The sequence below is a fragment of the Prionailurus viverrinus genome, chromosome B2 (assembly GCF_022837055.1).
Source record: "Prionailurus viverrinus isolate Anna chromosome B2, UM_Priviv_1.0, whole genome shotgun sequence".
Lineage (NCBI taxonomy): Eukaryota > Metazoa > Chordata > Mammalia > Carnivora > Felidae > Prionailurus > Prionailurus viverrinus.
The window spans coordinates 58,749,136-58,776,014 of NC_062565.1; the positions used below are offsets into that span (position 1 = coordinate 58,749,136).

The 26,879-nt window shown below is 34.7% G+C and overlaps 1 protein-coding gene across 1 annotated transcript in view; it reads right to left on the reverse strand.

Moving 5' to 3' along the window:
- The window catches only part of EYS (eyes shut homolog), a 1,626,372-nt gene that overhangs the window by 1,118,202 nt on the left and 481,291 nt on the right, over positions 1-26,879 (reverse strand). The window contains exon 13 of the mRNA XM_047860135.1: positions 17,116-17,237. Within this exon, the coding sequence (XP_047716091.1) occupies positions 17,116-17,237 (122 nt within the window). The remainder of the gene's footprint in view (positions 1-17,115; positions 17,238-26,879) is intronic.

Sequence of the window (26,879 nt, forward strand, 5' to 3'; positions counted from 1 at the left end):
GCCCCGCCCACCAATTCAAGTTATTCAAGACAGCACAGGGGAAATGACCTGCAATTCTATCTAAAATGATGAAACAGAAGAATTCCCCTCAAAAGAATCTCTAGGACATAACGACAGCTAAAGAACTGATCAAACATTATTTAAAAAATATAACAGAAAGTGAATTTAGAATAATAGTCATAAAATTAATCGCTGGGCTTGAAAACAGTATAGAGGACAGCAGAGAATCTCTTGCTACAGAGATCAAGGGACTAAGGAACAGCCAGGAGGAGCTAAAAAATGCTATAAATGAGCTTCAAAATAAAATGGAAACAACCATGGCTCGGATTGAAGAGGCAGAGGAGAGAATAGGGGAACTAGAAGATAAAATTATGGAAAAAGAGGAAGCTGAGAAAAAGAGAAAAAAATTCAGGAGTATGAGGGGAAAATGAGAGAACTAAGTGATGTACTAAAGAGAAATAATCTACGCATAATTGGTATTCCAGAGGAGGAAGAGAGAGGGAAGGTGCTGAATGTGTACTTGAAGAAATAATAGCTGAGAACTTCCCTGATCTGGGGAAGAAAAAAGGCATTGAAATCCAAGAGGCACAGAGAACTCCCTTCAGACGTAACTTGAATCGATCTTCTGCATGACATATCATAGTGAAACTGGCAAAATACAAGGATGAGGAGAAAATTCTGAAAGCAGCTAGGGATAAACGTGCTCTAACATATAAAGGGAGACCGATAAGACTCGTGACCGATCTCCGTACTGAAACTTAGCAGGCCAGAAAGCAATGGCAGGAAATCTTCAATGTGATGAACAGAAAAAATATGCAGCTGGGAATCCTTTATCCAGCAAGTCTGTCATTTAGAATATAAGGAGAGATAAAGGTCTTCCCAAACAAACAAAAACTGAAGGAATTCGTCACCACTAAATCAGCCCTACAAGAGATCCTAAGGGGGATCCTGTGAGACAAAGTACCAGAGACCTCGCAACAAGCATGAAACCTACAGACATCTCAATGACTCTAAACCCATATCTTTCTATAATAACACTGAATGTAAATGGACTAAATGCGCCAACCCAAAGACACAGGGTATCAGAATGGATTAAAAAAATAAGACCCATCTATTTGCTGTCTACAAGAAACTCATTTTAGACTTGAGGACACCTTCAGATTGAAAGTGAGGGGATGGAGAACTATTTATCATGCGACTGGAAGCCAAAAGAAAGCTGGAGTAGCCATACTTATATCAGACAAACTAGACTTTAAATTAAAGGCTGTAACAAGAGATGAAGAAGGGCATTATATAATAATCACAGGGTCTATCCATGAGGAACAGCTAACAATTATAAATGTCTATGCGCTGAATACAGGAGCCCCCAAATATATAAAACAATTACTCACAAACATAAACAACCTTATTGATAAGAATGTGGTAATTGCTTGGGACTTTAACACTCCACTTACAGAAATGGATAGATCATCTAGACACATGGTCAGTAAAGACACAAGGGTCCTGAATGATACATTGGATCAGATGGACTTGACAGATATATTTAGAACTCTGCATCCCAAAGCAACAGAATATACTGTCTTCTCGAGTGCATATGGAACATTCTCCAAGGTAGATCACATACTGGATCACAAAACAGCCCTTCATAAGTATACAAGAATTGAGATCATACCATGCATACTTTCAGACCACAATGCTATGAAGCTTGAAATCAACCACAGAAAAAAGTCTGGAAAACCTCCAAAAGCATGGAGGTTAAAGAACACCCTACTAAAGAATGAGTGGGTCAACCAGGCAATTAGAGAAGAAATTTAAAAAAATATATGAAAACAAACGAAAATGAAGATACAACAATCCAAACGCTTTGGGATGCAGCAAAGACAGTCCTGAGAGGAAAATACATTGCAATCCAGGCCTATCTCAAGAAACAAGAAAAATCCCAAATACAAAATCTAACAGCACAACTAAAGGAAATAGAAGCAGAACAGCAAAGACAGCCTAAGCACAGCAGAAGAAGAGAAATCATAAAGATCAGAGCAGAAATAAACAATATAGAATCTAAATAAACTGTAGAGCAGATCAATGAAACAAAGAGTTGGTTTTTTGAAAAAATAAACAAAATTGACAAACCTCTAGCCAGGCTTCTCAAAAAGAAAAGGGAGATGACCCAAATAGACAAAATCATGAATGAAAATGGAATTATTGAAACCAATCCCTGAGACATACAAGCAATTATCAGGGAATACAATGAAAAATTATATGTGAACAAAGTGGACAACCTGGAAGAAATGGACAAATTCCTAACACCCACACACTTCCAAAACTCAATCAGGAGGAAATAGAAAGCTTGAACAGACCCATAACCAGCGAGGAAATTGAATCGGTTATCAAAAATCTCCCAACAAATAAGAGTCCAGTCCAGGCTTCCCAGGGGAGTTCTACCAGATGTTTAAAGCAGAGATAATACCTATCCTTCTCAAGGAATTCCGAAATATAGAAAGGGAGGGAAAACTTCCAGACCCATTCTATGAAGCCAGTATTACTTTGATTCCTAAACCAGACAGAGACCCAGTAAAAATAAAGAACTACAGGCCAATATCCCTGATGAATATGGATGCAAAAATTCTCAAGATACTAGAAAATAGAATTCAACAGCATATAAAAAGAATTATTCATCATGATCAAGTGGGATTCATTCCTGGGATGCAGGGCTGGTTCAACATTCGCAAATCAATCAACATGATACATCATATTAATAAAAGAAAAGATAAGAACCATATGATCCTGTCAATCGATGCAGAAAAGGCCTTTGGCAAAATTCAGCATCCTATCTTAATAAAAACCCTCGAGAAAGTCAGGATAGAAGGAACATACTTAAACATCATAAAAGCCATTTATGAAAAGCCCACAGCTAACATCATCTTCAATGGGGAAAAACTTAGAGCTTTCTCCCTGAGATCAGGAACACGACAGGGATGTCCACTCTCACCGCTGTTGTTTGTCAAAGTGTTGGAAGTTCTAGCATCAGCAATCAGAAAACAAAAGGAAATCAAAGGCATCAAAATTGGCCAAGATGAAGTCAAGCTTTCACTTTTCGCAGATGACATGATATTATACATGGAAAATCTGATAGACTCCACCAGAAGTCTGCTAGAACTGATACATGAATTTAGCAAAGTTGCAGGATACAAAATCAATGTACACAAACCAGTTGTGTCCTTATATACTAATAATGAGCAACAGAAAGACAAGTAAAGAAACTGATCCCGTTCACAATTGCACCAAAAAGCATAAAATACCTAGGGGTAAATCTAACCAAAGATGTCAAAGATCTGTATGCTGAAAACTATAGAAAGCTTATGAAGGAAAGTGAAGAAGACATAAAGAAATGGAAAAACATTCCGTGCTCATGGATTGGAAGAATAAATATTGTCAAAGTGTCAATACTACCCAAAGCTATCTACACATTCAATGCAATCCCTATCAAAATTGCACCAGCATTCCTCTTGAAGCTAGAACAAGCAATCCTAAAATTCATATGGAACCACAAAAGGCCCCGAATAGCCAAAGTGATTTTGAAGAAGAAGACCAAAGCAGGAGGCATCACAATCCCAGACTTTAGCCTCTACTACAAAGCTGTAACCATCAAGACAGCATGGTATTGGCACAAAAACAGACACATAGACTAATGGAATAGAATAGAAACCCCAGAACTAGACCCACAAACGTATGGCCAACTCATCTTTGATAAAGCAGGAAAGAACATCCAATGGAAAAAAGACAGCCTCTTTAACAAATGGTGCTGGGAGAACTGGACAGCAACATGCAGAAGGTTGAAACTAGACCACTTTCTCACACCATTCACAAAAATAAACTCAAAATGGATAAAGGACCTGAATGTGAGACAGGAAACCATCAAAACCCTAGAGGAGAAAGCAGGAAAAGACCTCTCTGACCTCAGCCGTAGCAATCTCTTACTCGACACATCCCCAAAGGCAAGGGAATTAAAAGCAAAAATGAACTACTGGGACCTCATGAAGATAAAAAGCTTCTGCACAGCAAAGGAAACAACCAACAAAACTAAAAGGCAACCAACAGAATGGGAAAAGATATTTGCAAATGACATATCGGACAAAGGGCTAGTATCCAAAATCTATAAAGAGCTCACCAAACTCCACACCCAAAAAACAAATAACCCAGTGAAGAAATGGGTAGAAAACATGAATAGACACTTCTCTAAAGAAGACATCCGGATGGCCAACAGGCACATGAAAAGATGCTCAATGTCGCTCCTCATCAGGGAAATACAAATCAAAACCATGCTCAGATATCACCTCACGCCAGTCAGAGTGGCCAAAATGAAGAAATCAGGAGACTATAGATGCTGGCGAGGATGTGGAGAAACGGGAACCCTCTTGCACTGTTGGTGGGAATGCAAATTGGTGCTGCCACTCTGGAAAACAGTGTGGAGGTTCCTCAAAAAATTAAAAATAGACCTACCCTATGACCCAGCAGTAGCACTGCTAGGAATTTACCCAAGGGATACAGGAGTACTGATGCATAGGGGCACTTGTACCCCAATGTTAATGCAGCACTCTCAACAATAGCCAAATTATGGAAAGAGCCTAAATGTCCATCAACTGATGAATGGATAAAGAAATTGTGGTTTATATACACAATGGAATATTACGTGGCAATGAGAAAAAATGAAATCTGGCCTTTTGTAGCAACGTGGATGGAACTGGAGAGTGTGATGCTAAGTGAAATAAGCCATACAGAGAAAGACAGATATCATATGGTTTCACTCTTATGTGGATCTTGAGAAACATAACAGAAACCCATAGGGTAGGGGAAGGAAAAAAAAAAAAAGAGGTTAGAGTGGGAGAGAGCCAAAGGATAAGAGACTCTTAAAAACTGAGAACAAACTGAGGGTTGATGGGGGATGGGAGGGAGGGGAGGGTGGGTGATGGGCATTGAGGAGGGCACCTTTTGGGATTAGCACGGGTATTGTATGGAAACCAATTTGACAATAAATTTCATATATTGAAAAAAATAATAATAAAAAATAGGCTTATAAAAATAAATTAAAAATAAAACAAAAAATAGAATAAAATAAAAATCAAGACTAAATAGGTAGAATATTTAGGCAATTATAAATTCTGATAAAACAAAGCATATGTTTTCCTCTGAAGAGAGATATTTTTTCATATAGAAGTCAAAGAAAAAAGGTATGCTTCACTCTAACGTGGGACACTGGGAAACATAATGTGCCATATCTTCAAGTATGGCTTTGCTGGAGATAAAGAAATGTTCAAATGAACATTTCTTAAACTGATTCTGTATGCACTTTGAAAGCATAAGGTAACATGGTAACTTTGTGAAAAAAAATTTTTTTTGACTAGCTCACTTAATGGGCTCTAGACAAAGACCTAGGAGAAAAATCATGGAATGGATTTCTAACTTTTGTTTAGGCCTTTGCTACATATCAGCTGTCTCCTTACTTTGGAAACTACTGAATCCTGGCATGCATTTGAAATATCAGCAAATTTTAATTATTTATTAATTTTAATTGATTAATTAATTAATTATTAATTATATAATTAATATAATAATATTAAATATTTGAATGTTCTCATAAGCATCTAGGAATATGAAGGTGTGTTTTCATTATGTACCTTAGGTAACCTGCTAAAGATCTTATTTTCAGAGTAAAATGTCTGCATGTTTAATATTATAAGGTATATTCAGTAAAAGTGCATATTGTCTTAAAGATGTCTTTTTTCTATATTTTGAATGACAATATAGTGTCACTAAAATAATAGTGTTTTAGAGAGTTCAGGATTACTTCTAATCAAAGCCACTTTGATATTTATGCTAATTTGAAGAAAATGACCCTCTAAAAAGAAAAGAAATAACCATGAAGAAAACTAATACAGGTTTCCAATATACTAGAAAAAAATTGTCAATTTATCTGCATGATCAATTCATAGAGAATAAAACAATTTTGTATAATAAATATAGATATGCAAGTTTTCATCATTAAATTTATATTGAGACTCCTCAGTATAGGAAAAACCTAACATTGAACAGTTATTTCACCACTGAGAGGGAGAAGAATCGCAGGTGGCAATCAGAAATAATGGAAAGTGTTGAGTTCTGGAGAGGTCCTAAATTCTATACTGCTGCTGTTAATAACATCTCATTGAAAAATCAGTTGAGTTATATAACTTTTGGTTTTCTCAAGAATGAAAAAGGAATAATAACAATGTATCATATGGACATAGTTATAGTAAAAGGAAAATGAGTAATATTTATAAAAACCCTTTGTTAAAAAACAACATATAAATATATGTTTATTTTTTTTGCTTAAAAGAAATGTATTAGTGGTATTTGGAATAGTTTACTCAGAGATGATTATAAAAGCACAATTTTTGAAAGTTCAATAAATAGTAGGAGGAAGGAGGGTAGAAATGAGCTATGAAGAGACAGAAAATTTTCTGCATTGATGGATATGCTCTATATCTTGATTTTGGTGGTATTTTACATGGGTAATTACAATGCAAAAACTCTTTTAATTGTGTATGTATGATATTTATATAATATTACATGTAAATTATGCTCTAATTAAAAAATAAAAAACTTAAAAACAATTGAGTAACTTATGTAGAGGGTGTTTCTCTTAAAAGATTGCCCTGTCTACTCCATGGTGAAAAAAAGAAACAGTAGGAGAATATAGGCTATTTAGAAAAATGAGAAAAATGCAGGGGACTAGTGTACTTGATTATACTCTATTATTATTTTTAAGAACACGACTTGAAATTCTAATTAATGACCTATTCAAGGAAAAAAAGAAAATACAGATTTTGCATAAAGAAGACTAACATTTACATTCTTTCCCTTTTGGTACAATTGTTAACTATCTTTTTTCCATGGTTCAACAAAAAATAATTTATTAGCAAAACCCTTAATCCTTAATTTAACATTTTGTGCCCATCATAGTCATTACTCTTACAGGCAACATCACATCTGAAGCAAACAATGGTAGTTCTCAATTAATTTCTAATGAACCATTTCTGGGTGTTTTTGGGTTGCTTTGCTTTTATTTTACATTTTTCTTCAATTTTATGATTTCTCTGGTTTTGTATAAAACAATTCAGCATTTAAATTGATTTTTTATTTTTTTTATTTTTGTTTTATTTTTGAGAGAGAGGCAGAGTACGAACAGGAGAGTGACAGAGAGAGAGAGGGAGACATAATCTGAAACAGGCTCCAGGCTCTGAGCTGTTAGTGCAGAGACTGATATAGGGCTTGAACTCACAGACTGCAAGATCATGACCTGAGCGGAAGTCAGATGCCCAACCGACTGAGCCACCCAGGCACCCCGTTAACATTTTTTTTTAAAAACAAATGTTAAAGACAAGCCAACAAACCCATTCTAAGACAATAATATTTTATTTTTTTATTTTATTTTACTTTACTTTTTACTTTATATTTTATTTTATTTTATTTTATTTTATTTTATTTTATTTTATTTTATTTTATTTTATTTTATTTTATTTTTTATGCTTATTTATTTTGAGAGGGAGAGTAGGGTAGGGGCAGAGAAAGAGAGAGAATCCCAAGCAGACTCCATGTTGTCAGTGCAGAGTCCGATGCGGGGCTTGAACTCACTAACTATAAGATCATGATGTGAACTGAAATCAAGAGTCAGATTCTTAACCACTTAACCGGCTAAGCCAACTGAGCCACCCAGGTGCCCTATGATATCATTTTTAATCTAGACTTTTATTAAGGTTTATATGAAATAATGAGATAACCTAATGCAAATACTTTCTCTAGCTATTGTTTTATATAATAAAAATAATCTTTAAATATGTTCCTACACAGCTTTGCAAATAAAATTCAAGAGACTATATGTATATCTATGCTAAATTTTAAAATTCTGGGTGGTTATGGTTATATAAAATGTTTTAATATCTGTAGTCGTCAGAATACATTAGGGTATAATAATTTGCCTTGGGTCTTCCTAAGATCTTAAAGTGTTAACCCTCGGTACCTCAGAAAGTGACCTGTTTTGGAAATCGAATTAAAGTGAGGTCATTAGAGTGGGCCTTAATTCAGTATGGCTGATGTCTTAGCAAAAAGAAGAAATGAACACAGAGACATGCACATAGGAAGAATGCCATGAGAAGATGAAGGCGGAGACTGTGGTGATACAGCAGAAGGTAAGGAACACTAACTACCAGCCTAACAAACTAATAATACAAAGTGTATATGGGGGACTTTTTGAAAGTAGGAAACAACCAGGAACTTGATTTATTCTGAAAAATAACATGGTGCCAAATAAAACTCTTTCCTCTTACCTTTCAAGCTAGCTTCAATGAATAAAAGAGTTCATTTATTCATTCAAAAATGGTTTTTGAATGTGATTTCACTTTATCACTATCTTCAAATAACATAATACCATGCCACATATAACCTAAGAGCCTTAACTACAAAATACAGTGATTTCCCTTCCCTTCCTTTGTACTATTGTTATCAGAAAGCAATTTTACTTAATCAGTAAATTCTAAAGCCTATTTGTAAAGTTATAATTGCTCATAAGATGTATTCATCTTTCACTTACTTACTCCTTGAGTTACTCTTTTTTGATGAAATTGGAACTATGTCAGTTTCTAACTTTTCCACTGAAAGAGAACTATTTAATCATTCATAAATTCATTGGAACTACAGTGATGGCTGCTCTCCCTTGGAAACTGAGGAGTAGGCAGTGACAATATATGTATGATTTTATATTAAAGGCAAGACCAGTTGGCAATCATCTGAAATCATGAATTTGGAGTCACACAGACCTTGGTATATTTAGGTTTGCACTTTTCTAACACAGTGATTTTGCTTATGCTACTGAAAATATCCAAGTCTTGGCTTTCTTATATTTAAAGCAGGCATATATAAAACCTCACTAAGAGATTTTATACAAACTAGAAGTGTATGGTACATAGAGTTTCATTAATTGCTCATGTGAATGTAATACTAAATCTGCTTATAAAATTAATTTGATAAAATCTGTCTAAATCTTAAAGATTGACACACTTTGATCCAGCATTTTCAATTCTAGGAATTTAATGTCCAAATATAGAAACATATGTGTGCAAAGAGGCACATGTAATTAATTTCCCCAAATAATAGTTTATACTGGAAAAAATTAAAAACTGCCACTGTGTTATATCCACAAAATAAAATATGGCACAGCTATCCAAAAAGAAGGTGAAAATCTACATACCAACATATATTTTGTTCAAAAATCTAGTTTTTGTTTTGTTTTGATTTGATTTTTTGAGAGAAAGAGGGCATAAGCAGCAGAAAGAGAGAGAGACAGGGAGAAGGAGAGGGAGAGGGAGAGGCAGAGTGGGGGGAGGGAGGGAGAGAGACAGAAAGAAAGAGAGAGAGAGAGAGAGAGAGAGAGAGAGAGAGAGAGAGAGAGAATCCCAAGCGGGTTCCATGACCAGCATGGAGCCCGACGCAGGCTAGATCTGATGACTGTGAGATTATGACCTGAGCTGAAATCAAGAGTCTGACACTTAAATGACTGAGCCAGCCAGGTGCCCCCAAATTCTTTTTTTTTTTCATTACGGAAAAATCTTCCATCTGCTAAAGGCAGATATTGTATTGCCATTGCCTGGATTAAAATTCTGTTACAGTTTTACTTTTATATTAGTAATTATTTTACTTTTATATTAGCAGTTTGGGCTCCTTGCACAAAGTAAACAAAACAAAAACAAAATTTTTAAGAAGGAAAAAAACACAGATCTTTATCTAATATACAGACTTGTGTATTTTCACTCAGTATGTTAAAAACACATTGATCAACATAGATTTTTATTTCTACTCATTAAATTTCAAAAAAAATTTAGTCATATCCATTCAAAAATTTTTAAACATATCCTTATAAGAAGCATGAAAAGTTCTAATACATAGTGTTACATAATTTAAGGCATCTAGGATGCATTTGCACAAATTATAAACTGAGAAAAAGAAAAAAATCATATGGTCAACTGGGAACAAACCTTCATGTCGTCTCAAAGTCTACTTTGTAGTGTCCATAAGAAAAACAGGCCAAAGCATCAACACGGATGCCAATTACACAGACAGCAAAGGAGCCAGATGCTGTTGGCAAAACATGTTCCAGAGTGTGGCATCTGGGTCCAATAACTGCCATACAGAGCCCCATCTGTAGCTAAAGCTGTTGACTCTGCTCTGGGGGAAGAAAAATCAGAAATAAAGAAGGCAGTTAAATTCTAAACCATGCCAGGAATAGCAGAAGGCAGGTTGCAGTCAGCATTCAAATTACATCCCTAGCCCATTTTGCTTTTTAATGTCTTGAAACTGTGTAAACACTAAACTATGTTAACTCCAGTTGTTTAGAGATGAGCACACATAGGTAGTTCAGTAACTCAGAACACACAAATCACCTAAGGGATTCGATATTCTGGCAAATACTCATCTTCATAACATTTTTGTTCTCAAGGGATATAAGCATATAGTCAATGAAATGCAATTTTCATTTGACCTATTAAAAATATTTGCTATGTTAAGCACTCATTATGGTACACAATGTGAATTCCTTCAAAAGCATGAAATTTAAGCATCTTCCTTGCAATTTCTGTTAAGTTTTCTCTGGACTGATTCTTCATAAAATGAAGTAAGATATTCATTGTATCTTTTACCGAGAGCCCTGAAATTTTTGTTCAGTGGAAATTTGTGAGAAAGCTTCAAAGAGCACTAAACTCTAACTAAATTCTTCCTTAGTTACAAAGAATAATGTAATCTCTTTTTAATGTTCTTCCTTTGCTCTACACATGAATATATAAAATGAAACGAGTTGATATCAATATGATCCCACAGATTCATCATTTATAAAATACTGCTCTAGTTTTATTCATACATATAGTTTGAAAACAAGATCAATGTTGGGAATAATAAAAGCTAATGATATTTAGAGTTTAATATACATCAATAAATGAGCTAAATACTTTGTATACAGAATTGTATTTAATTAACATCATAACTCTGTGAATTATAACTGTTATTATTCACAATTTCTAGATTAAAAAAAACTTAGGGATATAAATAAAATTCCTTAACCCAATTCACACTAATCTTTAAGGATAGGACTTGATATCCTATATCTAGATAGTGCAACTCTAGAATCCATGCTTTCTCTGTCTCTGTCTCTGTTTCTGTCTTCTCTCTGTCCCATATAAATAATATAAAATGTAATTTGGTATAATTACTTGAGTAATCATAGATGAAAGACTTCTGAATATCTACTCTTCCATAAAAGAAACAAAAACACTGGCAATAACATCAAATCAACTCTCTCAGAACTCTATAAATGAACTAAAAGACTTGCAAAAATCTGAGTGTTTCTACAAGAAAAATGGTTGACTCTCATAAACCTAGTCAGCTTTGTGTGGTTACGTCCAGTATTCCCATCCTCCTTTCCCCAGCTCTTCAATAGACTTGAAAACAAACAGCACTGCAATTATGGCATCTGTGAAATCAGCAGCCTAACAGCCACTGAAGGGCATTACAGGTTTAGAGCTCACCCAAAAGATCCTTCCCAGGAATGTCACTGTTTCATTGGTCTGGTAATGGAAAAGTTCCATTTTCAGGAATAGAATTTATTTGATCTGACTCAAAACTTACTCTTTTCAAAAAGTCCTTATAAAGGGAATTCATTAATAACAGTCAGTGGTAATTGCCTAACATTGCAGCTGCTTGTAATGATGATTCCAGTTAAGGCTAAGAGGCTGACCAATATACTTAAAGGTAAAAAGTGGTGAATGAGATGTTCATGGAGGTCTTTGAAAAGGTAGACCTATTCTTGGGAAATGAAAGTGTGGACAGGACTAAGAAACACATGAAAAGACCTTAATCTCTTATCTCTGACTGACCTTGAGCCTCCGTGAAAGCAGATACTGGAGAGTAAGACAGAACTGGAAAATGCCTGGCTGAGTGTTGACTGCATACCTCAACATATACACACAGAGTCCCTCAGTAAAGCTAGAAAACTTACTAGTTTGAGGATATATAAAAAAAGTCTCTGCTAACTCATTCATTGACTGCTATATTAGCCAAGCTGAGACTTGAATAGCCACACGTGACAAAATAATTTATAAATTTAACTGTTTTGGAAAAATCACGAAACAACAGCAAAAACAAAAAATAAATACAATAAAAAATGCTGTAACAACTCTGAAGAAGCAGGATGTGATTTACAGATTTGCCAATTTAAAAGGTTAAGTGTTCATAAAAAAATGATGAGTCATACAGAGAAAGAAAAGTATGACCCATTTATAGGAATAAAGCAACCAGTACAAATTATCCCTGAAGAAGCCTTAATATTGGATTTACTTAACACAGATATTAAATTAGCCAAAATAACTGTGATCAAAGAAAAATTGAAGCCATATCTAAATGATTAAGGAATGTATGAGATTGATGTTTTGTGTAACTGAGAATATAAAAAGATATCAATTATAAACAAGAACACAATAGAAATTCTGGAGTTAAAAGTATAAAAAATGAAATTAAAAAAAATTATGAGAGGGGCACATCACCATATTTAAGTTGGTAGAAGAAGGAAGCAGTGCATTTGAAGTTAATCAATTAAGATTATTGATCCTGGAGATCAGGAGGAAAAATGAAGAGCCTCAGATACCTGTGGGACACCTTAAGAACATTAACATGCACATGTGAGAGTTTTAGAACCAGAAGAGAGAGAGAGAAAAAAGACATATAAACTATTTTAAGATATAAAGGCCCAAACTTTCTAAATTTGATGAAAATTATTAATCCACACCCCCATGAAGATCAATGAACTCCAGGGAAAATAAACTTAAAGACATATAATGCTAATCACATGATAGTCAACCCTCAAAAGACAGAGAGAATTTTGGCAGCATCAAGAGAAAATGATTCATTACGCACAAGGGATCCTCAATAAGATTAACAGTTGACTTATCAGAAACCATACAGTCCAGATGTACTTCAAATGCTGAAAGAAAAAGACTGTAAACCAATAATTCTATACCTCTTAAAGCTATCCTTTAAATTAAAGGAGAAATTAAGACATTCCCAGATAAAACAGAACAGAAAATTCATCAATAGCAGATCTGCTCTTTAAGAAATAGTAAAGAGAATCATTTAGGCTAAGATGAAAAGATACTAGACAGTAATTTCAATTCACACACAAAAATACAGAGCACTGGTGATGGTAACTATATAGGCAAGTATAAAAACAGTATAAATGTATTTTTGCTTATCCTCTTTTTGTTTCCTATCTGATTTAAAAAACAGTACATAAAATATATTATAACATTGTGTTGATGGGCTTATAATCAATAAAATCCTGAAGGATGTGGGAAGGAATAACGCTATAGTGAAGCAAAGTTTTTGTATACTATTGAAATTAAGTCAGTATTAACACTATGGAGACTGTTTTAAGTGAAGAAGTTAATTGTGATCTATAGGACAACTACTAAGAAACTATGCACAAATGCAAAGTAAAAAATAAAAAGAAATTAAAGTGTAATACCAGAAAAAGAAGTAATGCAAGAGTAGCCAATAATGGAGAAAGAGGAACAGCACCAACAACAAAAATATAACATATTAAAAAAAAGAAACTACACATATAAACTTTATTTCATTAGTAATGTTAAATGTAACCTAAGGAGACATTCCAATAAGGGTAGAGATTGACAGAGTGGATTTTTAAAAACAGTCAAATTATATCCTACCTATAAAAGACAAGCTTTATATTCAAAGTCACAAATAGGTTAAAACTAAAAAGTCAGAAAATATACACTATTCCATCAATAATAAACAAAGGGCTGAGGCAGCTATACTAATATCAGGCAAAATACACTTTAAGACAAAAAAATGTTACTCAAGACAAAGAAGGACATTTTATAAATATTTAAATCCATCAGTAAGATCTAACAATTAGATCCTAGAGCCTTAAGATCTAACTTAGGTAAATGAAGCAAAATATGGCAGATTAAATGGATAAACAATATTAAATTAGCCAATAACAGGTAAACAATAACAATTGCAAACTTTAACTCTATAATAGAAAAAAATCGCATAAGATATAGGATATAGAAGACTTGATTAAGATATAAACCAGCTATGCCTAAAAGACTCCTATAGAACATTCCAGCTAAAGTGGAATACACACTTTTTTCAAGTACTTATAGAATATATGTTAGGTTATAATATATGCCTCAGTAAATTTTAAAAGATTTAACTCACACAAAATAAGTTTTCTTACCATAATAAAAGTAGAAATCAAGATCAAGAGAAATCTAGGGAATTCACAAATAAGTGAAAGTTTAACAAAACCAGTGAGCCAAAGGATAAATCACATGGGAAATTAGGAAATTATTTTGAGAGACACAAAACGTCAAAAAATATGAGATATAATGATACCAATGCTTAGAGTGAAATTTACAGCTGTAAACCCTGTATTAAAAAAGAACAGAGACCTCAATTCAATGATGGAACCATTCACCTTAAAACTAGAAAACGAAGAGAAAACCAAACCCCAAATGGATAATCTATCAAAATCTGAGGAATGATAAAATGACTGTATGAGTTTGTGTTAAGTGGCAATGTCTTCTGATACATTTATAAATTTAAGTCATTAAGAGTTCACAATTAGTGGTGTCAAAGTTATCTAGAAAGACTGATTGTGTCTCATGAATATTAAAATGTATTTTAATTAAGCCTCATAAACTTTGTTGCTTGTTTTGTTTTAGATCTTCAAGATGTCTATCTTAAATAGCAAATAGCAATTACCTAAATAAAAGTATTATCATGTTGGATAATTAATATTTATTCTCACTCTGGTATTTTGGACAAATAGGTGGACAAACATAAGTCACAGATTTCATATAAATACACACATACATATACATTTTTTTCTGCACGTCTATATGATAATGTATTTTGGGAATGAGAAAGCAAAAACTAACATCCAGGGTACCCAGGAGCTAGTCAGGCACTATAAGCAGGTTTACAGGTAGATATTGGTGTTCTCCTGGTGAACATTTCAACAGACAATTTCACAGAACATCAAAATGAGACAAAGTTACTCCACTACCCTGATTAATCATTACAAAGACAAGCCTACCCCACAATCATATCTAAATGGTGACAAAAACTTGAATACCATCTAAACCACAGGAATGGCCAAGCATTCTCCTATCATGGTTCATATAAATGGTTGCTGTCTCTATAAATTTTAGCTTTCACTCTGTCCAGTCTTCATTTCTTCTAGGTAAGATTTATTATGAATGTAGGTAATTCTTCCCACTTCCTGACAGTCTCCTTATCCAGGCCAAAGGCCAACTTTTGTAAACCCTCTTCAAAGTTATATTTCACAAACTCAAACCTATAAGTCCTTCCAGCATCCTTTTACTGAAATGCTACATGGATTTAAATGGTGTGTGTTCTCCCTTATGGCAATGAGTTATAAACCCAACTTTTTCAACTACAGGTATGTTCCTGCTGGTGTTTGTCTGGAGGTGATTGACAGTAAGTACACACATACACAAATGCGTAAACAAATTATCGTTAGGAATTACATAAAAAGCTGAATGCTAAAAAGCATATATCAGAATTTTGATACATATATGTGTTTATATATATATGTATATATAGTATATCATAACTTGTAGGTTATAATAAAAAGAATCATTTAAGAAAAGTAAAATAAGCATAGAAACTATGGGAAGTTTTTCTTTCCTAGTTCAACAAAAGTTGATTGTTTCTCCTACTATATAGAAGGAAAGCCAGTTAATATTAATTTATGATGATATGTCAATTTTAAAAATTGATAATGTCACAAAAAGTAGCTCTGGTTTTTTACATTTTTACATATTTTAAACTAGTGTCAACTGATACCATTGTGAGTTTTTCTACATTAATAAAATTGTTAATTTTTTCTCTTACTGTCATTGAAATATAAATCAAACTATTGCCAGATTATTTCAGAATTGCCTTTAAAGGAAATAAACTGCCTATTGTTGATCACTCTGGATCTTATGTCCCATTTCAGTCACCAAAAATGAGGAATAGTGTACAAGTTATTTAAAAATTTTTTTAACATTTATTTATTTTTGAGACAGAGACAGAGCATGAACAGGGGAGGGTCAGAGAAAGAGGGAGACACAGAATCTGAAACAGGCTCCAGGCTCTGAGCTGTCAGCACAGAGCCCGACGCGGGGCTCGAACCCACGGACCGTGAGAACATGATCTGAGCCGAAGTCGGATGCTTAACCGACTGAGCCACCCAGGCGCCCCAGTACAAGTTATTTTAGAGGACACTCTGAAATCATTTTGATTTTTCCCTGAGAAAATGATCACCTAAATATATATATATTCAATTAATCTGATTCTGTGACAAGAAGAAAATCATTCTAGTTACACTAAACCTGGTTTTGCTTGAGAGACCTTGTGTATAGTTCTCTACACTCTACACCTTAACAAGTTAAAGGATAAAAGCTATTTTTTACCAATATTATCTGGTTACTAAATGTTTCAAATCATAGTAATAACTACTCAGAATTTCTACTTAGAGCTTCTTCAGGTTTCTCATCTAAAACTAATACAATTGGATTATGGGATATGTGGAGTAATTAATGTAAAATTCATCAATAATTTGACTAAAGTAATCCAAATTCATGATAATCTCTGGGTAATAAACTGAAAGTTTTAATTCAGTAGACCCATTAACAAGTCATTTGTGGCAACCATTTTGCACGGAGAGATCCAAAACAACATAGAGATGACAAAGGCATGTTTTGAAGAAGTGAAGGCATTTGTAACATGTGTCAGATTTGGACATTGCATTTCCAAGTTTAATATTATTTACGACTTTTGACACAAATTTCAAATGAACGTTGACGCTATCTTGTCAGAAAATGGCTGATCATCTTGAGATCATTTTTTTAATTAATGGATACAAAGTGAAAATAATCTCTGGAATTATCCCAAAGACACGAACACTCCAAGTGATTTCATGAAGAAAATTATAAACACATTACTCACCGATAGCTATTGTAAAGGTCAGTACAGGTGGAATTATTCTTACAAGGATTCATTTTGCAGTCATTGGATTCTTGTTCACAAAAACTTCCTTCCCAACCAGCTAAGCACACACACTGGTAACTCTATGGGAATATGAAAATCATATAACCTTTAGGTTATTTCTTGCTATTAAGCCTATAATCCAATTACTCTCGGCTATGTTGATCTATGTCAATTTATAACTATTTCAATTTTTATAGAATGTCAATACTTCCCCAAAATTACTTTTACCACAGTTTAAAAACTATGTGAACAGTGTTTGTATCTAATTCAATAAAAATAAATATATATTATGCTCACACAGAACTATTGGTTTTGTTAAATATCTTAATATAAACATAATGTATTAGTAATAAGGTAAGTATGTAAAACTAACTAAATATACAACTAAGCAACTAGCTCACTCATTAAAAAAATATATAACTATATTATGTATTTACTGTACTACTTATAAATAATCTATGTCAGTACACTATTGTTGGTCGATTGAAATTGAAAAACTTTGAATATCATTTTGCTAAGAGATAGAGTAGTCCTATAACAATATTCAAAATACTAAAAGTAAAACTGGTTTTCTAGGATTGGAAAAACAAACAAAATTACCATGGGGCAATAATTTAAAATATTAAAAATACTTTCAAAGAACAGGACTCTTGTTAAAAAAAACACAGAATTTGGGCTCTTTAGAGATTCTAAATTTATAATAATGAAAAATACTAAAATCAATGTTAGTTGTTCTCTTGATCTTCACTTTTCAATACAGGAGCCACTAGCCCCATGTGGTTACAGAGCATTGCAATGTGGCTGGCCTCAAATGAAATGTACCATAAGTACGAAATACACATTGAATTTTCAAGAAATGTAAAATAACTAATAATTTTATTACTTACATACTATAATCATAATAATGTGCACATAGAGTTAAAACATATTAACATTAATTTCACCTGCTTCCTTTAGCCTTTTTTAATGTGGCTTCTAGAAAACTTAAAACACACACACACATACACACACACATACACACACACACACACACACACACACACACACACGGTCTCATTACTTTTCTCTTAGACAGAGCTATGGTAGCTAATTATGGCCACATAGTTCTTCTACTTGCAAATAGAGTTAAGAAGTCTACATAGTTACATCTACCAGAAAAGGAGCTCTCTGAAACTCAAGAACTTGTTCTGTAATACACATTCCAGCTTCTTGAAGAGGTCTGGCACCTCACAGATGCTTAATACATGTTGGTTGAACATATGAGAAAGAATAAATATGACAGGAAAAGTAACATAAAAACTGAAGCAACCCACATGGATTTCAAAAGGATTCTAATGTTTGCTAGAGGTACATAGCAAATTTCTTTTGAACGTTACAATCAAACAACAATCAAACAAGCATAAATTCATGCTCCATGTATTTGCATTTAGGTTACAATAATTTGAATGCCACTGAATATTTTGTTTTGGGTTAAGAGGGTCAATTGGTCTGCTATGGCTTGAGAGCAACTGAAAAGCAAAAAGGGATGAGAGCCACCGTGTTATCAACACTGGGTTTTATTCCTGACATATGTGTTAATTCTCCAGCATACTCATTAATAGTATTCCTGGTTAGCTGGATTTTGGCAGTAATTTTCTCATGCATTGTGGCCCCCACATTGTTAACATTCTCAATGATTTTGGTTATATATGGAGTTTTCACTTAATGTAGTTAGCTCATTTTTTCTTCCCTTTTTTGACAGCATTAAAAAAAGAATTCCATGAAAATTGATGTAGTGAGTATATTGATCTGAAAGGCAATTCTATAGTAAGCAAGACAAGCGTCTGGTGTAGGTACATCGGAGAAACTACCCAACTCAGTGATGGAAATTAAGGTAGAGTGGTATGGATAACATGTGCATGAAATCTGTGGGAAAAATGAGGTGCCCTGTTCATTTTCTAAGAGGTATGAATCATTTCTGTAAAGACAAAAGCACAGGTTTACTGCTGGTTTTTCTTTTGGTATCACAGTAATAATTTGAAAGTAATTTTGTAATTGAGTCAAAAACCAATCAAATATCTTTCCCATTAAAGATATATGTTCCATAAAAGCTAATAATTATCAGTGTTCTTGACGATTTAATAATTAGAAGAAAATTATCATCAATGTAATGGTATAATTATCATTAAAGTGTCAGGTACTACAGCAATGATCTAATCATATATGATATAATCTGTACATAGAGGAAACATAAAAAATGAGAGAAATATATTTTTAAATATTTAATGTTAAAAATATACATTATTAAGGAAGCAGAAATGAATATTAACTCAAATAACACAGAGTTCAAATATTTCTATTAATCTGTTGCATACTTAGTTCAGAAGCATTTTTCTGAATTTGGACACTCTTACTACAAAACACTTTCTCATTCAACATTGCAAAATTAATAATTCCAGTAATTTTAAATAGCACTTAATGGTGAAATACTATTTTTAAGCCATATTGTCTTGGCATTAAACAAATAATAATGTTTTGAACTGGTTTTGCTGAGGAAGGAAATTTATTTAAAGATGTTTACTAAAATGAATAAATGTATGAGGGGCGCCTGGGTGGCTCAGTCAGTTAAGCATCAGGCTTTGGCTCAGGTCATGATCTCATGGTTCGTGGGTTCAAGCCCTGCGTCAAGCTCTGTGCTGACAGCTCAGAGTCTGAAGCCTGCTTTGGATGTTGTGTCTCCCTCTCTCTCCTCCTCCCCCACTCACACTCTGTCTCTCTCTTTCTCTCTCTCTCTCTCTCAAAAATAAACATTAAAAAATATTTTTAAAGAAGAAAAAAGTTTGTATGGTTTATGAAGTTGGAGCCACATCATTTTTATCACTTAATACAAAGTATTAAGTAGACATTATCCTTCCAGACAAAATATTTTTTTGTAGTTTTTTTTTTTTTATTTTTTTTTATTTTTTTATTTATTTTTTTTTTAAATTTTTTTTTTCAACGTTTATTTATTTTTGGGACAGAGAGAGACAGAGCATGAACGGGGGAGGGGCAGAGAGAGAGGGAGACACAGAATCGGAAACAGGCTCCAGGCTCTGAGCCATCAGCCCAGAGCCCAACGCGGGGCTCGAACTCCCGGACCGCGAGATCGTGACCTGGCTGAAGTCGGACGCTTAACCGACTGCGCCACCCAGGCGCCCCTTTTTTGTAGTTTTAAAATACACCCGTATTTAAGCGTCCGACTTCAGCCAGGTCACGATCTCGCGGTCCGTGAGTTCGAGCCCCGCGTCGGGCTCTGGGCTGATGGCTCAGAGCCTGGAGCCTGTTTCCGATTCTGTGTCTCCCTCTCTCTCTGCCCCTCCCCCGTTCATGCTCTGTCTCTCTCTGTCCCAAAAATAAATAAATGTTGAAAAAAAAATTTTAAATACACCCGTAAGAAGGATAAAGGGAAGACAGTAACATGATAGAAGATGATATGTATCTAGCATAGTGAACAATACAACCAGTGAGACAAAAGACAAAGTGATCCAATTTGATAGGTATAATAACTATATATCAAATATATATATATCAAATATATGTGTATAATATATTACAATAGTGGCTTTCCATACTAGGGCATTTACCTACTTAAATTAGGTAAATAGAGAGGGAGAAGCCAAAATGACAGAACAGCATGGAAGTTTTTTTGTGTGTCTCGCATCCATGAAATATAGCCAGATCAACATTAAACCATCCTAAAAACCTAGAAAACTGATTTGAGTATTAATGCAACAATCTGCACAACCTGAACCACAGAACTCAGTAGGTACATAGCGTGGAGACATGAACTGGGGGAGAGAGAAGCCACAGAGGGCAGGGAGCTGTTTTTGCTTGCAGAGAGAGGACGGAGATGGGGTGAGAGTACAGGAAAAGACAGCTTGCTTATATCTGTGTTGATTAAGTTCCTGGCTGTCGTTTCTTCCCGCTCATTCTTTTGGAGTGAATTCTTTCATTTCATCATTTTGAAGGAAGAAAAAGAATTAATAAAGTAAAAAAAATAAAATCAAAAATTTAAAAACAACACACACACATACACACACACACAAAAGCAGCTGGACAAAAAGTGGAAAAGTGGAAACAGCTGCAGGGACTGAACGAAAAAGGGAGAAAGGAGAAATGAGAGGGTTTCAATTCCATTATGAATCTATAAACAGAGGGAGCACAGAGTCTGAAACTCCTCAGCTCGATACCTGGCAGTGCTCTGGTGGGAAGGGCAAATTCCCAGGAGCAAAGTGAGGTCCAGGCAGTCCTTGGGCCACACGGGGAGAGTTGGTTCCCTTGCTGGGAGGACATTTGGTAGAGGCTGTGTGGCCACCTCACAGGAAAGGTCGCAGCAAACCCCAGGAAACAACCACATTCACTGGCACTGGAACAAGGATGTTATGAATGGGCTAACCAAGAAATTAAAGAGGAAATTAAAAAGTACATGGAAGCCAATGAAAATAACACCACAGCCCAAAACCTCGGGGATGCAGCAAAGGCAGTCATAAGAGGGAAGTATATAGCAATCCAGGCCTTCCTAAAGAAGAAAGAAAGGTCTCAGATATACAACCTAATCTTATGCCTTAAACAGCTGGAAAAAGAACAGCAAATAAAACCCCAAACTAGCAGAAGATAGGAAATAATAAAGACTAGAGCAGAAATCAATGCTATCCAAACCTAAAAAACCTAGCAGAACACATCAGTGAAACCAAAAGCTGGTTCTTTTTTTTTAATTTTTTTAAATGTTTATTCATTTTTGACAGAGAGAGACAGAGCATGAGCGGGGAGGGGCAGAGAGAGAGGGAGACACAGAATCCAATTCAGGCTCCAGGCTATGAGCTGTCAGCACAGGGCCTGATGTGGGGCTCAAACTCAGACTGTGAGATCATGACCTGAGCTGAAGTCGGATGCTCAACCGACTGAGCCACCCAGGCACCCCTGGTTCTTTGAAAGAATTAACAAAATTGATAAACCCCTAGCCAGTTTGATCAAAAAGAAAAAGGAACTGACCTAAATAAATGAAATCAAGAATGAAAGAGGAGAGATCACAACCAACACTGAAGAAATACAAACAATAATAAAATATTATGGGCAATTATATGCCAGTAAAATGGACAATCTGGAAGAAATGGACAAATTCTTAGAAACACATAAACTACCAAAACTGAAACAGGAAGAAATAGATGCATAACCAGTAAAGAAATCAAATTAGTAATAAAAAATCTCCCAAAAACAAGAGTCCAGGGCCAGATGGATTTCCAGGGGAATTCTACCAAACATTTAAAGAAGAGTTAACACCTATTCTCTTGAAGCTGTTCCAAAAAATTAAAAATGGAAGGAAAACTTCCAATTCTCTGTGAAGCCAGCATTACCTTGATTCCAAAACCGGACAAAAGACCTCACTAAAAAGGAGAACTATACACCAATTTCTCTGATGAACATGGGTGCAAAAAAACTCAACAAGATATTAGCTAACTGGATCCAACAATACATTAAAAACATCATTCACCACGACCAATTGGGATTTATACCTGGGATGCAGGGCTGGTTCAATATCCGCAAAGAATTAACGTGTTCATCACATCAATAAAAGAAAGGACAGGAACCATATGATCCTCTCAATAGATGCAGAGAAAGCATTTGACAAAATACAGCAACCTTTCTTGATAAAAACCCTCAAGAAAGTAGGGAGAGAAGGAGTATACCTTGAGATCATAAAAGCCATGTATGAAAGACCCACTGCTAATATCATCCTCAATGGGGAAAAACTGACAGCTTTCCCCCTAAGGTCAGGAACAAAACAGGGATGTCCACTCTCGCCACTGTTATTCAACATAGTATTGGAAGTCTTAGCCTCTGCAATTAGACAACACAAAGAAATAAAATGCATCCAAATCGGCTAGGAGGAGGTCAAACTTTCACTCTTGGCAGATGACATGATACTCTATGTGGAAAACTCTAAAGATTTCACCAAAAAGCTGCTAGAAGTGATCCATGAATTCAGCAAAGTTTCAGGATATAAAATCGATGCACAGAAATCAGTTGCATTCCTATACACCAACATGAAGCAACAGAAAGAGAACTCAAGGAATTGATCCCATTTACAATTGCACAAAAAAAAAAATACCTAGGAATAAATCTAACCAAAGAGGTGAAAATCCATACACTGAAAACTGTAACAAGCTTATGAAAGAAATTGAAGAAGACAAAAAAAATGGAAAAAAATATTCCATGCTCCTGGATAGGAAGAAAATATATTGTTAAAATGTCAATACTACCCAAATCAATCTATACATATTCAATGCAATCCCTATCAAAACAACACCAGCATTCTTCACAGAGCTAGAACAAACAATCCCAAAATTTATATGCAACTAGAAAAGACCCCAAATAGCCAAAGCAATCTTGAAAAAGAAAACCAAAGCAGGAGGCATCACAATCCCAGACCTCAAGCTATATTACAAAGCTACAATCATCAATGCAGTATGGTACTGGCACAAAAACAGACACTCAACAATGGAACAGAATAGAAAAACCATAAATGGACCCACAAACGTATGGCCAACTAATCTTTGACAAAGCAGGAAAGAATATCCAATGGAATAAAGACAGTCTCTCCAGCAAGTGGTGCTAGGAAAACTGGACAGTGCCATGCAGAAAAATGAATGTGGACCACTTACTTACACCATACACAAAAATAAACTCAAAACGGATGAAAGACCGCAATGTAAGAATCTATCAAAGTCCTCGAGGAGAAAGCAGGCAAAAACCTCTTTGATGTTGGTCACAGCAACTTCTTACTCAACACGTCTCTGGAGGCAAGGGAAACAAAAGCAAAAATTAACTATTGGGATCTCATCAAAATAAAAACTTCTGCACAGTGAAGGAATCAATCAGCGAAACTAAAAGGCAACGGATGGAATGGGAGAAGCTATTTGCAATTGACATATCTGATAAATGGTTAGTATCCAAAATCTATAAAGAACTTATCAAACTCAACAGCCAAAAACCAAATAATCCAGTGAAGAAATGGGCAAAAGACATGAATAGACACTTCTCCAAAGAAGACATCCAGATGGCCAACCGACACATGAAAAAATGCTTAACATCACTTATCATCAGGAAAATACAAATCAAAACCACAATGAGATACCACCTCACACCTGTCAGAATGGCTAACACTAACAATTCAGGCAACAACGGATGTTGGCAAGGATGGGGAGAAAGAGGATCTCTTTTGCACTGCTGGTGGGAATGCAAACTGGTGAAGCCACTCTGGAAAACAGTATGGAGGTTCCTCAAAAAATTAGAAATAGAACTACCCTGTGACCAGCAATTGCACTACTACGTATTTATCCAAGGGATACAGGTATACTGCTTCAAAGGGGCACATGTACTCCAATGTTTATAGCGGCACTGTCAACAATAGCCAAAGTATGGAAACAGCCCAAATGTCCCTCAATGAATGAACAGGTGAAGAAGATATGGTTTATATATACAATGTGTATATACAGAATAGTTACTTGTCAATCAAAAAGAATGAAATCGCCATTCGCAACTATGTGGATGGAAATAGAGAGTATTATGCCAAGCGAAATTAGTCAGTAAGAGAAAGACAAATATCATATGACTTCACTCATATGAGGACTTTAAGATACAAAACAGATGAACATAAGGAAAGGGAAGCAAAAATAATATAAAAACAGGGAGGGAGACAAAACATAAGAGACTCTTAAATATGGAGAACAAACAGGGTTGCTGGAGGGGTTGTGGGAGGGGGATGGGCTAAATAGGTAAGAGGCATTAAGGAATCTACTCTTGAAATCATCGTTGCAATATATGCTAACTAACTTGGATGTAAATTTAAAAATAAATAAATAAATAATAAAAAATAAATAAAAGCTGAATACAGTAAAAAAAAAAATCAGGTAAATAGAAGCTAAGCAGAAAGAAGTAGTTGGAGTTTGCCACAATCTCCCTGAAATGGAAAGGAAATATTGGTATTCAGTTTTGTCAAGGACATATGTCCCTGAAAAGAAGAGCAAAGTGAGCCCAAACTTTGATGAATAGTCTTTTGGAGGCACTTGTCCCCAATGGAAGCCAAAAGTAGTGAAAGTGAACAACAAAGATTTAGTCATCTTATAGTGCAGGGAAGCTAGAGGCAGGAGTATGGGCCTGCAAGATGGAATGGTCCTGCTAAAAACTCCTGGCTTTCATTTGACACCTCAGAGGGCCACTATCTAAAAGGAAGGGCACACCAGCAAAAATCCCAGCTCAGATCATGCTAAAACTCCATTCAATGACAATGAGGTTATGTATCCATATTCTATTTGTCTGCCAGGGAAAATTAAGTGGTCTTTGGAGAAAGTTAACATTAGAGCTTTTCAGTGTTTGATAGAGAGTGGTATTTGATAAAAAACAAAAAAAAACAAATAAAGGAATGCTGATGGTCAAAACTCAAGAGAAAAACAGTAAAAATAGCCTCTCCAGATATTGTGCTTATTAGACATTTTAAAATAACTGATTAATATGCTCAAAACTATACAAGGTAGGATACAGAATTCCACTAGCAACTTTATATAATAGATTTACATAGTAATAATGCACATATAATGCACAATAATGCATATATAGAGTTAACAGGAATAACGCACATTTGAATATAATAATAATTGAGGTCCGCCTGGGTGGCTCAGTCAGTTAAGCATCCGACTTTGGCTCAGGTCATGATCTCAACATTCGTGAGTTTGAGCCCTGTGTGGGGCTCTGTGCTGACAGCTCAGAGCCTGAAACATTCTTAGAATTCTGTGTCTCCCTTGTCTCTGGCCCTCTCTCTTTCTTAAAAATAAAATAAGCATTTAAAAATTTTAAAAAATGAAAACAATAAGTGAAATTTAATAATTTAATCCATTATTTTAATATCAGAAATTTTAGCAGAGAGGATTAAAAGTAAATATCCAGGTTAAGGTACATAAATTAAAAAGGATAGAGAAGGCAAAAAGGAAACAGAAACTATGGGAAATAATGTGAAGAATTAATATGTTTAATTGTATTACCAAAAAAAGAGGAGTGGGAGAGATTAAATCAAAGCACTATTTGAGAAATTACTGAGAATTGTCTAAAAATAGCAAAGAAAGTAACCACTGATTTAGAAAGCTCTCCAGACCTACATTGGATGAGTACAAAGAAAACTCTTCCAGGGAATATGAAAGATGGAGAATAAATTTTAAAAGCAGCCAAAGAACAAAGACACATTATCTTCAGAGAGCCAAGACTGACACCTCACTTCCCAGTAGTCGAAGCAAGAACCCAGTAACCAATTTTTGTATGGAGTGAAAGAAAATAACTACCACCCTAAAAGTCTATGCCCAGTAATAATTACCCTTTCAGGGAAAGAAGAATAAACACATTTTTAGAAAACCCAACACCTGAGAATTTACTACAGTGTTTAAGATTGTGGGGATTTGGTGACAGCTGGGATTTCAACTAAGCTTCATGAATTATTATTATATAATTATAAGCATATTATTTAATCTCAAGGAACATCAGAAATAATAGTAACTGGGGTGCCTGGGTGGCTTAGTCGGTTAAGCATTCTACTTCTGCTCAGGTCATGATCTCACGGTTTGTGGCTATGAGCCTCACATCAGCCTCTGTAGTAACAGTGCAGAATCTACTTTAGATCCTCTGTCTCCCCGCCCCCGTCCCTCCCCTAATTCTTC